Here is a 15,089-nt window from a genome sequence, read left to right as displayed (position 1 = left end):
CACCTCAACCCATCTACTGTTTTTCTGACTGGATGGCAATTATGGTTCAAAAATGGCAGGGGTATCCGGATACTTATAGCAATGTAGTGTAAGTTTTGTAGTAATATCTGTAAATATGGCAGTTGATCTTTAGCTACGTGTACAACTCGTTTACCCAAACATGTGGGAATGACAAGTAAAGAAATTATGGAGTGAAATGTATGAAAGAAAGAAAGACCCAAGAAGATTTCTGTAAAAAAATTCCTCTTTATTAGAATTAGCGTGTTGTTAATACAGATATTCTGATTGTATGCAGCTAGTGAAGGCCAAGGATAGTGGGGTGGTAAAGGACAAGGCTTGGGGCAGATACATTTGGCAGGTTAGGAGGTCATTCACAGAAATATCACAGCCATTTTGGATTTTGCCTTATCTCTGCCCAGTTTAGGTTTCTAATTGCCAGACGGCGCCTTTACACTGAAAATGACTGAAGTCCTTTGTGCTGAGAAAGTATCTTCAGAGTGTCCCAATTGTCCAATCTGACTCGAATTGGACTTAAACGGTATTCAGTGGGTAATCGTGTCTCAATGCATAAAAATAAAAGTAAAGGAAATCAAACCTCCCCAAAGTCCTAAGAGATTCATCTCAGATAATATTAGCCAAGATACAAAATCTTTTTAACGTCCATTTTCTTATAGAAACGAAAGCTCAGTTGGTGGAGCGAAGTTAAGAACCTAAACTTGATTTTGGATTTCAGTTTTGGTGACTTTGTTACAAAGATTAACACATTTATTTACGATTACCAAAGAGGAAATGTTATATATCATATTTAATAGTATCCTCTGATCCTAAGCGTCCCTATTCCATGTCGTGAGATAAAATAAATTGTAGGAATTAGGAAATATACTGGGAAATACAGTAATTAACTATTAGTGTTCGATGTTTGATTATGAGAGAGGAATCGTTGACTAGCTTTGCTACCAGACGTTGCTGTCTTTAAAAACTTCCCTGTTTGGTGTGTGAATACCGAAAATATCACTGTGGAAAGAAAGAAAGAATCCTTGGAGGAAGATATCGAATAGAGACACGAAGATTTCGATTTTATCAAATAAACATGTAGATTGGATCGGGTTTTGGGTGCTTAAAGGGTGCTTAGTCTGTCTGTTGAGGTTGGAAATGAGGTTGAAAGCTTTCAGTCTTATGCTTGTGACATCTGTTAATAACATCAAGTTGAAGATGAGTTGCTTTTTGGCACCAGACGGCGCTGTACTCGATAATATCCAATTTCCTTGTTAAATTGAACACGTTCCGTGTTTTGGAGATGGTATGGCATTCGTACACTTTGGCGGTGTGATAATCCAGGTCCCCTAATAACCATTTACCCAATAAGGGACTTTTATCTTTAGTAATTTAATGATTTCTAATTGCGTGCCTCGAAATCCCTGGTTCATGACCCTTGTCCAATTTGGATATCTCTTGGGAAAGAGGTAGAGGAAGTTATATTTATCCCACTCTAATGTCCCTCTAAACTATATTTACATTTCGAGGTGAGAAGTACATAAACATCGTCAACAATATTTATATGAGGTCTGAATGCAGGAACAATATTACCTAGTAGAAAAATATGTTAGGACCAAACTTCAATAAAATCTTAATAGGGGTTCTCTTCCGAGCCTTTATAATTTACAATTAAATACAATTATCTAACTAGAATTATTCAATAATAGCAATCTTTGTGAGGAATATATTCCATCAGGACAACTGAACTGTGGTTTGTTTCAACTTATATGCGTTTCCATCATCTTTAGCCCTAATTAGTAACCGATTCCGATCCGGACAGACTTAGCACCCTCCAGAGATACACTTGTAGGAATTCGTGGAGAGTATGACAATGAAATAAAATAGGCTTTTCGTGCAAGTGTCAGACCTTCCCACCGGGGTAGATTGGACCGTCCTCATGACCAAGAAAATAAAATTTATCGCTCCACTAACAGCTGTCCAACTGTGTTCAGTGGCACGAAGCTCGAAGAACTAGCAACATTTATTAGCGACCTGTACGCAAGAGGCCTGACACACACTCGAGTTCGGTTTTTAACACAGATCCGAACCTGAGACATCACTGAGTCCAACTGAGGCACTGACTGCCAGGCGATGCTGGATGCAAAATGAGATGACTTCAGGAAGTAGTCACCGAAGGAGGGAGTACAGGAGGGACATCAGTGTGAAGGATAGCACGAGGTCTTCGTGCCCCCTAACACTGCCATTCAATAGGTTGTCGCATTCACCTGCAAAGAAACAGAAAAGGAAGAAAGTATCAGGTAGGCATGGAGAAAGAAGTAGAGGCTGAAAGAGTTCGTTATTAATACATAAAACTCAACTCAAAGGTTATATTTAAAAGTTTTTCAATGTCCTCTTCCGTTAGCTTTCTGGATTAAATCTAGTTTTTGTTTCAAGGGTCATTCAATAGCTCACCTGCCGAGGTTATGTTAAAAGGCATATTTCCGTTGAATCCTGGAACTACACTTCGACGACAGGTGTCCGACATGCCGGACAGGTGAGTGACAGTGCTATTATGGTAATACACCTGAAAAAAACAAAACAAAACCAATAAATACATCAAACCGGTGAACTTCATGTTTCCTAAGTACTGGATAAAAGAAAAGCAACTTTCCTCTACATTAAATCAGCTCAATATCCACTTGAAATTCATGTATTCGGTATCTCTATTCTAAGCTTAGATTAGATTCGACATTTGTCCTAAATGAGGCTGTTCAATACGATGTCCTCTAACATTTATTTCGAGGAAAACAATTGTTATAACACTAGAGTAGAATCAACTCCTTTATGACCTCATTGAGGTAGATTCTATTTTATGACCTGATCTCTTAAAACGACGGCTGAAGCCTAAGTGGTTTCTTCAGAAGAGACAATATTTATTCAGCATTGATTCCTACTGTAAATGTAATCTTATCCTGGAACAGGTGCATCTGGAATGCTCAACTCCAGTCTGTAATCTTTCTCGGATTGATAGCAATCCAAAGTATATCAAAGTCCGCTTTACTTCATTAATAAAACTCAATAGTAAGACATTTTCAAAGCCTGTAGAATGTTATTTTAACCAAACTACATGGACTGTCTAAGAATCCATACCCAAAATCCACTGACACACCCAAACCCAATTTCGACACCACTAATCAAAAGAAAATAAAAACCCAAGGTACTTCAACAAGACTGTCCACCATTTCTGATCTTTCAATTCACCATCGAATAAGTAAACACTCGACATTTTTCATTCAAAAACGTTATCTCGCCAAAGATGGTCCACAGACTCTAATCTGGTAATCTAATAATCTGAATTGTGAACACCAAGGTGCAGAATCTTTGCTAAATCTTTCAATCTTCGGCAGAATCCTTTTCCTCATGCAGCTCTTACTTCTTCCAAAGGTGTCATCCTTAAATGATTATGCCATGGAAAGTGTACCGAGGTGGATTGATATATTCGGCATAATTTACTTAGAATTTCTCTGGTTGCCTCCAGAACACTATTACCAGGTAGGAGTCTGTGGAAGTCCCAAATTCAATATCTCGCAAACATTTCTAATAGATTTTGATTTTTATTGATTTATAAATTCGATTTTAACGTAATTTCTTTATACTTACAAAACAAAATTTAGCTTTTGATCCTTTGAGACCGGCGATAAGGTAATTCCTTCCATTTTCTTCCCAGACACCTTGACAGTGGAAAGCTGAAAGATGAAATTAGACCTGTAGTCACTAAAAGACAAAACTTCAAAAAGCTCAAAGAAATCAATTCAATTTCCTTTAGTGTTGATCAATGCTAAAGAGGACCCAGCATGCAGCCTTTTTTAAATACATTGGATATTGAATCCAATATAAGAGAAGAGGCGAATGTTTTAGATAATAATTCTACTAATCATGCATTTTAGATATTTGCAGAAAGTTTAAGAGAATGCTAAGAAAAAGCGTTCTTACTCATGAGTTCTCTAGCGGCAGAGCACGTAACCAGAAAGTCCAGAGTGTGTTGGCTTCTGCATCCAACCACAGCTGCTACACTGTCCAGACACATGTCAGATTTGAGATGGACGTTTCCCGACTGAACTCTGAGACCTTCAGTTTCTGCAAGTTCTGGACACAGATAAGATGTGTGGGACGGTGCTGTAGGGGGAAAAACCTTAGCTTAGAGGCAGTACAAGTATAATAGTGTAATTATCAAAGATTTTATCATATGCAGTCTTTAGAAATACCCATTCTAATAAAATGAATTATTTGACTACGTTTCCTTCGGCTCATTGACAGTGGATGGACGTTGGAAGTGGATATTCTGGAAGTTGGAGCTGTTTCCGGAGAGAAAGGTTTCTCAAACTGGACAGCAAATAGGTGGATAGGATTTGCAGTCAGTGGAAGGGCGATGGTATGCAAAAGGAAAAAGGGTGAGAGTAGGAATTGAATCCTTGGGAACGCAAGCATTGGCCATGACCAGCAGTGAGCGTTAAAAGAGAAAACTGGCTATCCAGTTGCAAAAGAGCAGAAGGCAAACAATGAGATGGACTCTTATTTAGAAGATCTTTATGCTAGACATGATCAAAAGATTCGGAAGTCAAGAGGAACTGCTCGGGTTTTATTGAAAGCCTCCATTAAATTTTTTGGAAGTGAGAGACATATGTTAAGATATCCGACACTAATGGAATCCATATCGATGATTATCAGTCAAATGGATGGTTTCGAGATTGTTTAAAATTTGGTGGTTGATGGATTTTCACCTAACCTAACGATAGTTGGAATGCAGGTATTTGTCACCCTCTTTTAGGAATTGGTTGTATATGAGCACATTTCCATGCAGAAGAAAACACGCCACTGCAATAAGTGAAAAGAGCGACACGAAACAGGAGAAAACTCTGGTTTGGTTAGGTGCACATTAAATGATGTCAAGGCAAAGGCTGGATTCGAACTTGGTCTTTTACAACAAGTGTCGCGTGGCGGTGATTATAACCGCTGTGCTACCCACGAGGACACAAGCGCTGGATCACAGGTTTTGAGAAAAAGATGATGGAGATAATGGAGAAATCTATTAACAGTTGTACTCGACTACTCTTCAAGAAAGATGGAAGAAGAACACAACGTCTTTTTCGAAGACAATAAATATGTTAAACTTTTCTTAGCGTCTCGATGATTGACTGCCATATTGTACTGATGGGTGTAGAATTGGATTTGTTTTTATTGGCATCTAAATATTTAACTCTTTTTATTTCCTTTTCTCTAAATGATTTTGTAACCAACCCATCCAGCTACAATCCCAGCAGGGTTTATGTAGGCCATAACACACATCCGGTAGTATTAATGTTCATTTTTTTAATGTCTTTCTGGAATTTTATTTCCGTTAAAGTCATGTAGATGACAAATGGCCACGTTATCTGAATGCAAATAGGCACGCAATCAGACAGGAACTGGCCATCAAGGGAGATGGGAGGGTATAATTATGTCGAAGAAATTGTGTCCATCTACTTGATAATCTTATACAAATACTTCTGGTGAAACAGCCCCAGTCTGAAACGTTGCGCACATTCTGGGACATTGTACCGCGCATGTTATCTCTTCGTCTAATTGCAGGAAGGAAATTTTCTTGTTTTTGTAGTGAGGTGGAGCGAAATAGAAATCATAAATAATGGCTCTTTCTTGCAGTTAACATAACACGTGTATTCATATATCAAATGCAGATTCTGGGTACTCATGGAGCGGATATTGGACAAGCGAAAGGATGGTCTGTGCTTCCATATATTATTAAAACTTCTATTTCCTCTTCGGTTTAGAAGAAAAAATTCGGTTTTGTATGAAAAATTCAATAGCTGTGGGCGGAAAATCATCTGGTCGTTTGTTGTGTATGTGTGGAGTAGAAATACATCTGCTCTGCAAAGTTTTAATTCTGGTTGGAAAAAATATTAAGATCACAGAAATAAGTCTCCAGCTTCTACCTGTACTCCTCCATATTTCGTGACCCAACTCCAGTTATATTAAGAGCACAGCATCTGCAGAGTTTGTACAATGAAGAGGAAAATTCTATGATTCGCAATTATTTGAAAGATAGAGAGAGAGGACTGCTGGTACTACAAAGGTTGGAACTCTTTCTTTTGAAATAGGTGATACACAAATTGGTAAACTGAGGGAAAGGAAACCAGCTATCATAAGCACATTACTACCAAGCTATTTCTGCCCAATATCTTCCACTTCAACAAATAACCACTTGACTGATTCTTCCCTAATGTATACTACCTTTCTTCTGACAGGACATGGGTCACTCAAAAAACGACTTCAGGACTTTTTGCTTATAAAAGATGCCATTGTGAATGCGGAGAACTGGAGGACTGGCACCACGTAATGAACTCGTGTAACATCTACCTGGACCTATAATCAACTCTTACTGGATATAAATTTAACCACAGTCAGTCCGGAAAGCAACTGTTAGGATCAAAAGAAGCGTTTTTATCTTTTAGCAGGTATGTCTCTGCAGTCTTTCAGAGGCGCTGGTACCATCTGTCCACGTCTGGTCCTACAAATGAGACATCTAGACCAGACATTTCTGAAACCTCTCTGCCTCTTCTCGCACCTGCTCTTCCCTCATCACCGGCCACAACCAGGACTGAATGGACACCCAAATGGACATCTTCTTCCTAGGAATGAGAGCACTGATCTGAAAGCACCATCACACTCTTTCCAGTTAACCAGGAAATACTTGGTAGGATTAGAAGCCCCTTCTGACGGCTAACGTCTGTTCTCCAGACAAGTCTCCAGAATCAGTGAATCAACTCTTCCATATGGAAGGATGCTGGGAGGTCCTTCCCTTGTGATCGTGCCTCCCGGTAACTAAGAGATCAGTCGAACAACACAAACAACACGCTACTCACATACCCACATTACCCACACTGACTGGCTTTGCAAAGTTGTGCATCATCACAAAGTACTTAAAGCGGATTTGTAAGAAACCGCAGGAACCGCCTAACAAACACATTATGTCCACTATTCTTTCTTTTAACTGGAATTGATACTCTCCAGTTTTCTTTACCTTTAATATTTTGCACCAGGAGTGTTTTTACAATAATACTTTAAAATAAGCATGTTTATGGCTTCCAGGACAAATTCTTTGAAGACTTCCGATAATCAAATCGTACTTCCAACAGCGTATAGCTGTCTCTCCAGTCAACAGACCTTAGAAATGCTTTGCTCCACCCTAGTCCCACTCTTTTAAAACTGAAACCTTCATCTTTACCTTTGACCACAGAAAAATCTTTGGGTATCAATGATCACCATCCGATTCTGTTTTAAAATTAGTCAGACTCATTGTTTCTACCACGTTGAGAGGAACATAGCTCTTCTCCCTCCTGGTCTATAAGCGCATCATCACAGAGTACTGGGCTCTTCCCCCTCCTGGTCATGGTTTTTGTTCTCCCAGCTCTTAATTTTAAGCATCGTGTAATTGCAATACGCTTCCTGGTCTTTGAACAGTCCAATTTTGGAGGAAGTTTGGATCGTTGGTGAGAATTAGTGCAAGGATATTCTTGAGGGATTCAAAGGAAAGAAGAGGATTATCTTACTTACTCACTAGTGTTACGTATTCCATTGAAGGGTCGTCGTAAAAGGGAGACAAACAGGCTTCGTGTGTTTTCCTGACAAAGTTTCCTAGTGGGAGAAAGAAAGAAAAATTATAAATTCAAATGAAGTACAGAATGTGTTAAGAAGATATTTTAATATGCAGAGAAATCTTAATTAAAATGTGGCAATTCGATATGGTGAGGAAATTCAGTGGTTGGATGGTAAAATAATTTAAATTAGCTTCTAATTCTGTAATGTCTGATGGAACCTTCTAGCTCATTGGGTTGTAAAATATTAAAACTTTGATATAATTAAACAAACCATTAATGTATAGAAATAAAATTTAATTAAAAATAATTAAATTCAATGAAAGAGTAAATAATCAGAGAGGATGCTGGATGAAAGCTAACGCTGGAAAGACATTTGAGAGAAAAAATGGCAAATTCTCAACATTTCTCAACGGTAGATCGGCAATAACCTCGCAGTCCCACTTAAATTTCTACATTCCTTCGGTAATATCCTCTTTCCACCACGGTTACTCTTCCTGGAAGTGGATGCCACGTCCACATCTTCTATTGCAGCATTGCACAATCCTGTACAACAACAAAAAGTCCTTTTTGGAAGAAAATGAACTATACATCCAAGTACTAAAAACAGGTACGAGGGCAACAGGTTACTTTTGCAATATAGTGTATTTCTTTTACATGATTTCCATCAAATAATAGGAAGACACTCACCCATCTGGATCTCGATGATGTGTCGGTCTCTCTGAACGAAGGTGAGGCACACATACCCGCTAGAGCTGCAAGAAGTGATCCGTTGTAAGTACATCGATCACCAAATCAAAATTGTTTCATTTGACAAAGATGAGAATGGAAGGAAAAGAATTTCTGGAAGGCGTTTGGGACACTTACCATCCCTGCATGCTGTGAACGATGTAAGTTGTGGAGTTGGTCGATGATGTCACTTCGTCTATGCAGGAAACTTTTGTTTCTGGAATGCCCGGACGAAAGTGGACGATCCGGAAAGTGGTGTTCTTGTGGTTGAAGAAATACAACGTCCTTCCGTCCAGCGAATGCCACCCGTGTCGAACGAACACCCACGAGGGAAACTGGCAACCGATGGTCGGATGTTTGCCTATCAAAGAAACAGATCGAAAAGTTATGATTTGTCCTATCCGGTTAGATGGATACTCCTCCAAAGAGTAGGCGACCTACATTACAACTTACACCAAAACAAAAAGCACCATTCTGATTACAAATACACCCAGTGGTCAATTTATTAGATTCTTTTGGGAACATCTTTCAGGAGCACAAGGGTTACTTTACTGTACTGGCTTCGCTTGCACAGTCTCAATGCTATTGAGCACCTGAAGGATGATGTGGAATCAGCTATTTGCGGGAAGGATTTGTCGCTGTCTAATGATTGTTTGGTTGTCGTTGGGTTTTAGGAGCATCGGCAACTAAGGACGAAAAACCCGAGTTTCCGGGAGGAAAAAACCATGCCATCCTCGCCTAAGACCGACTAACTTAGCCACGTTGTGAAAAAGATCCTAAAAATTCCTCCCGTCATCGACGAAATTCGAACTCAGGTCTTTTCACCAGTGTGGGGAGGACGGCGATCCTTCCAACTGTGCTACCCACGAGGGCCGCTGTCCAATCTTCAACAACTGCTAATGCTATCGAGGATTTGTGGGCCTGTGAAACGCCATCGACGCTCCGAGAGGTCCATGCCCCGACGTCTTCGGATGGTTATGATGGTAACTCTGAAGTCGATTTACCTAATAAAGTGTCCACTCAGTGCATCAAAGAACTAAATTTTCTGAAACCTTTCTAGAAAGCAAAGATCCTAAACAGAAGACAACTGAAGCATACACTAAGTTGCCAAAATTATGATGGCGCCAAAGAATAAGCACATTTAAAATTTGCAGAGGCGAAATGTGGATTGGCGAATTTGATCAGCTATCTTTAGTTCCTCTTAAAAGGGCTTTAAGAATTCAACCACTTTCTAATGGAATTCGAACCAAAAGTTCTTCAGGCTTTCTTGGTGTTACTTACTTCTGGTTAACTTCATGATCCGGGACCCCTCCCACGTTGTGAGAAGACCATCACAGGTGGCATCTGCGGACTGGGACACTCTGTAAACGGACCTGTCAAACTGTTGATTGTACACCTGTAAAAAAGGAATATTACAGTTGGAGAGTTTCATCTGAAGGACACTCTAGCGCGCATGAGCCGAACGGTTCGAGTTGGGAGTAGAATTTCAGAGCAGACGAATGTGTGTTGGAGCAGAAACGAGGAACATAAGTTCCTCGGGGTTATATCAAAGATAATGACGTCATCCGTGCATTAAAAGGATAGACGTCCACCCTGCACTCCACGCGAACCGTTCGTCATGAATTTAAAATGACCGAGTTAGTGGCATTATAGAAAGCGCCCTCTATTATTAATGTCGCCCGCATCTGCTGCTGCGGCAATACTCACGAAGCATCGGTAGAAATGCTCGTCTTCCAACTGCATCCCGTAGCTTTTCTTTGGCCTCATCTTCCCAACGAGGTAATGGGATGATCCTTCCTTCCACGTGGCAAGACACGTCAGCTCTTCCACTGCAAAGGAAAAATAAAGCGTCTGTTTACTGCGCCATCTGGGTATGCTTTTTGAATCGCAAGGAATCTGCAAGGTGTCCACCATGCATTTCAAGCGTTCTAGGTTTGGAAAATGTGATTATTGTTCACACCCATCCTCACTCACGCACACATAAGCCATAATAACCCCAATAGAGGAGATAAAAAAAACTTCAACGAGTTTTCAACAACAAGAAAGTACATTTAAAGATATGTTAGAAAAAAAAATACACTCCCTCCTAAAAGTTTGGACTCATCATTAATTTTTCTTAAAAACAGGACCAACTTGTTTACCAATCTTTATTGAAATATTTTCTATTATGCATATATTCAAGAATTTTCTAGAATATTCCAGAAAGGTGTAGAAGACTCCTGGATGTGGTAAGGTAAGCAGCAGCTATTATCAACCCACAGCAGGATGGAAGCTTCCTCAACAAATCATGTTGAGGGAAATGGACCATAATCTGCCACACTGGTCCAGTGCGGTTGGTAGATCCTGGTAGAATGTTGTAAAACTGGAGGCACAAGATACCACCATAACACCGAGTTGAGTTCAATAGGAACGGAGAAACCTCCGTGTCTACATCCACAGTAAGACTTCGTCTTAAACAAGAAGAACTTCATGGTCGTGTAGCGGTCCGAAAACTCTTATTAAAACATGAAAATCAAAAAGGGTTGGGCTAAGAGCCATCAACTTTGGACATTTTGTATTCATTGTCCAAATTTTAAAATTTTGGATCCAAGAGTAGAGTTCATGTGAGATGATCAACTGAAGAAAGTGGCTCCAAACTGGAAAGTCAACAAAGCTGCTTGTGAAAACTCTGTGGTGGAATATGGGTCCTCTTTTAGTAAAGTAAGATCTGAAGGGAAGAATAGAGAAACGTGGTTTCCTTAATCCGTATGTTTGTCTTTTAACAAATCTGACCTATTTCCATGCTTGGTGAACTGAACCCCGAGATCTCTGACCTCACCAACAACGGATATATCAGCCCCATCCACAGAATATTTGGAGGAGAAACGATCTTTCTTCTCAGGGTCAGCAAATGAGAGAGAGCGGCATTTATTTGCATTGATGGTGAACCCATTGTGAGTTTCTCAATGCACAACGATATGAATTGCTGGTTGAAGCAGATTGGCATCACTGACATTGTTCACGGTCCAGAAGATTTTGATGTCTTTCGCGTATGTACTTCATATGAACGTCATTTTTGACAAAGACACCACTGAGGCCACTAATAAAGATCTCGAAGAAGAAGGACGTAGGGAAGAACCCTTATGGGACACTGTAAGACAGAAAGACTCAGAAGAACAACCCTAGATAATGACACAATTTCTAAGGTTCCTGAGATGTCTCATAATTAATATGTGCAGGGACCAAATATTCCGTTTTTGTGCAACTTGAACTTTGGTGTGGTGTGGAACTTTGTCGAAGGCTTTGGCGAGGTCTATACAGATAACGTCAACCTGATTGCCACAGTCGACTCCATCAACAACAAAGCTCCAGAAAGAGTTAAAGTTAAAACCTTCCTAATTAATCCATGCTGTGTCTCTATGATGAGTGGAGAGAAATAGTCTGAAAGATGATGGCGAACAATATTATCGAAAATCTTTGCCAGAGAGTTCAGACGACTAATGTGATGACAGTTGTCAACCCTTTTTAGATTGCTGTTCTTGAGGTAAACGTGCCGGAGAAGGTTAGAGGCCACAGGAATGTCTGTCACTAAGTCAGACATTTTGAGAGAGTTGTCTAGCCTTGGGTTGAATGCTGGGGAAGCCGGATCATCGACCCCAATGAATAATTGTGCAATGAGTTAGAGTACTGGATTTGGCTGTAACCAAAAGAGATTGGCCTGTTATAACGTAAGAACACTCATCGGTGAAGACAGGATATTAGAGCTGGAAAAGGAATTAGAAAATGTGAATTGGAATATCATCGGTTTGGCTGAAACAAGAAGAAGAAATGAATCACTTATAAGTTTATCAAGTGGAAATCTGCTGTACACCAATGGAAACAGTGAAAGGAGTGAAGGTGGAATTGGGTTTCTGGTCCATAAAGATTTTAAAAACAACATTTTGGAATTCAAAAGTACATAACCAAGAGTGTCAAGACTAATACTCAAGATTTCTAAGAGATACAAGCTAAAGATTATAATGATTTATGCACCAACATCGAGCCATGATGATGAAGAGGTTGAAGAAATGTACACTGAAATTGAGAGTCTTCTAGATGAGCAGAAAACCCACTACACTATTATTATGGGAGACTTCAATGCTAAGGTTGGAAAAAGACAAAACAGCACAGAAAGGAGAACTATAGGAAATTTTAGAATTGGTGAAAGAAATAAAAGAGGTGAAAGACTTGTGGAATTTGCAGAATCTCAAGGACTGTCAGTAATGAACACTTTTTTCAAGAAAAGGGTGAACAGAAAGTGGACATGGAAGAGTCCAAATGGATTAACTACTAATGAAATCGACTTCATCCTCACTAACAGAAGATATATTGTGAATGATGTTACCGTCCTGAATAAGGTAAATGTTGGAAGTGATCACAGAATGGTAAGATGTACACTTGATATAGATGTAGGAAAGGAAAGGAAAAAACTGACTCCAGTAAATAATACAAAGGTCTTTGAAATAACAGAGGAGGAGAAAAAGCAGTATGTACTGGAACTTAAGAACAAGTTTGAGCTTCTGCAGACTTCTCAGGACCAAGATATCGACGAGGAATATTACAACTTTCTGAAAGTGATAAAGCCCAAGAAACCTATAGGGAAACAGAAATCCAAAGAAGAAAAAATTAGTCAAGAAACACTTGTCATGATGAACCAAAGACGACAAATGAAGAGCAAGAAAAACACTGACAGGGAGAAAATTGAGTATACTGAGTTATGCAAAGCCATTAGAAAGAGACTCAGAGAGGACATAAGAAGATTTAACACAAGAAAAGTAGAACAAGCATTAAGGGAAAACAAAGGATTTAAATCAGCAGCCATGAGCAGTAATACAGAAAGACAAATGATACTGAAACTGAAGAATAGCGATGGTGTAATTATAAACAGCAGAGAAGGCATAATTCAAATAGCAGAAGACTACTATAGAGAATTATACAAGGAGCGAGGGAATGATACCAGCAGTGGGGAAGATGGATTGCAAAGTAGCAACACATACGACATACCCGATATTCTTCCTGATGAGGTAGAACATGCATTGAAGAAAATGAAGAATCGGAAAGCCCCGGGGGAAGATGAAGTTACTGTAGATTTGTTAAAATTGGGAGGAAGAGACATAACACAAAAACTGGCAAGGCTCTTCACAAAGTGCATTAGAAAAGGTGTGATGCCTAAGCAGTGGAATAATGCAATCATAGTTTTGCTGCATAAGAAAGGAGATAAATCAGAAATTGGAAATTATAGACCAATTAGCTTGTTATCCCACATCTACAAGTTGTTCACAAGGGTCATTACTAACAGATTAGAAAGAATACTTGATGAGAATCAACCGAAAGAGCAAGCTGGCTTTAGGACAGGATTCTCAACTATGGATCACCTTCACGTAATATCACAGCTAATGGAGAAAGCAAATGAATATAAAACACCATTATGCCTGGCATTTGTGGATTATGAAAAGGCATTTGACTCCATACAGCATAAGGCAATGTTTCGGGCACTGGAAAGACAAGGCATAGATACTCCATATATTACGATTTTGAAGAAAATATACGAGAGTGCTACCTCCTTTATTAGACTAGACAAAGACAGTAGCAAATTTAAAATCGAGAAAGGAGTTCGACAAGGAGACACAATATCTCCGAAGCTGTTTACTGCTGCCCTTGAGGAAGCTTTCAGAAGATTAGACTGGTCGCAGAAAGGAGTCAATGTGAATGGAGAGTACCTAAACCATTTACGATTTGCAGATGACATTGTGGTTATAAGCAACGATTCCAAAGAATTAGAGGAAAACCTTAATCAGTTATGCACAGTTAGTAAGGATTTTGGACTAAAGATGAATATGGCTAAAACAAAAGTAATGATGAAAAAGTATGCCACGGAAAGAGAAATAATGATTGAAGGAGCAGTAATTGAAAAGGTGGAGTCATATACTTATCTGGGACAAGTTATTAGCTGTAATAATGATAAATGGCTGGAAGTCAAGAGAAGAATAAATTTTGGATGGATAGCATTCAGGAAATATAGTCACATACTGAAGAGCAATATCCCAGTTTGTCTGAAACGTAAAATAATGGACCAATGTATACTCCCCATCATGACTTATGGAAGTGAAACTTGGGCACTCACCAAAAGAATGGAAGAGAAGCTGAGAACTACACAGCGAAGAATGGAACGAATCATATTGGGAATCAGACTGTTAGATAAGAAGAGAAACACATGGATTAGGCAGCAAACTCAAGTAAAGGACATTCTTATCAAAACTAAAGAACTAAAATGGTCTTGGGCAGGACACATAGCTCGAAGACATGATGACAGATGAACTAAGAAAATAACAGAATGGTATCCAAGAGGAGCTAGAAGAAAACCTGGAAGACAAAGGCGGAGATGGATAGATGAAATTCATGAGTTTGTGGGTAGTAAATGGATGTCCAGTGCTCAAAACAGAAGGAACTGGAAAGTTGCTGGAGAGGCCTTCATCCTGCAGTGGATTGAAAATGGCTGATGTTGATGATGATGATGATGAAAAGAGATTTCTTCCAAACCCATTCTGACATCTGCTGTGCAGAAGGAATGGGGAAAATTTCTGATGGAGACCGATTGGAAATTGGTTTTTGAATTGAAAGCCACTTTTGCAACCACCTGTGTGTGTCCGAATGCTTTTGGTCATATAGCGTACATGTGAATAATTTTGCGAAGAAACAAGATGGCTGTGGACA

General features: G+C 39.4%; 1 protein-coding gene across 1 annotated transcript in view; it reads right to left on the bottom strand.

The window, feature by feature from the left end:
- Positions 1 to 265: 265 nt before the first annotated feature.
- LOC150086266 (uncharacterized) overlaps positions 266 to 15,089 on the bottom strand; it is a 66,873-nt gene continuing 52,049 nt past the window's right edge. The window contains exons 6-14 of the mRNA XM_090373794.1: positions 10,065 to 10,186; positions 9,639 to 9,753; positions 8,496 to 8,718; positions 8,319 to 8,383; positions 7,588 to 7,668; positions 3,970 to 4,152; positions 3,637 to 3,722; positions 2,449 to 2,560; positions 266 to 2,261 (exon numbers count right to left, since the gene is read on the bottom strand). Of these exons, the coding sequence (XP_090229920.1) occupies positions 2,164 to 2,261; positions 2,449 to 2,560; positions 3,637 to 3,722; positions 3,970 to 4,152; positions 7,588 to 7,668; positions 8,319 to 8,383; positions 8,496 to 8,718; positions 9,639 to 9,753; positions 10,065 to 10,186 (1,085 nt within the window). The 3' untranslated portion in view covers positions 266 to 2,163. The remainder of the gene's footprint in view (positions 2,262 to 2,448; positions 2,561 to 3,636; positions 3,723 to 3,969; positions 4,153 to 7,587; positions 7,669 to 8,318; positions 8,384 to 8,495; positions 8,719 to 9,638; positions 9,754 to 10,064; positions 10,187 to 15,089) is intronic.

The sequence above is a fragment of the Mastigoproctus giganteus genome, chromosome 5, assembly GCF_048544385.1.
Source record: "Mastigoproctus giganteus isolate SK-2022 chromosome 5, ASM4854438v1, whole genome shotgun sequence".
In the NCBI taxonomy this organism is placed as follows: domain Eukaryota; kingdom Metazoa; phylum Arthropoda; class Arachnida; order Uropygi; family Thelyphonidae; genus Mastigoproctus; species Mastigoproctus giganteus.
This window is presented reverse-complemented; position numbering and strand designations above follow the sequence as displayed.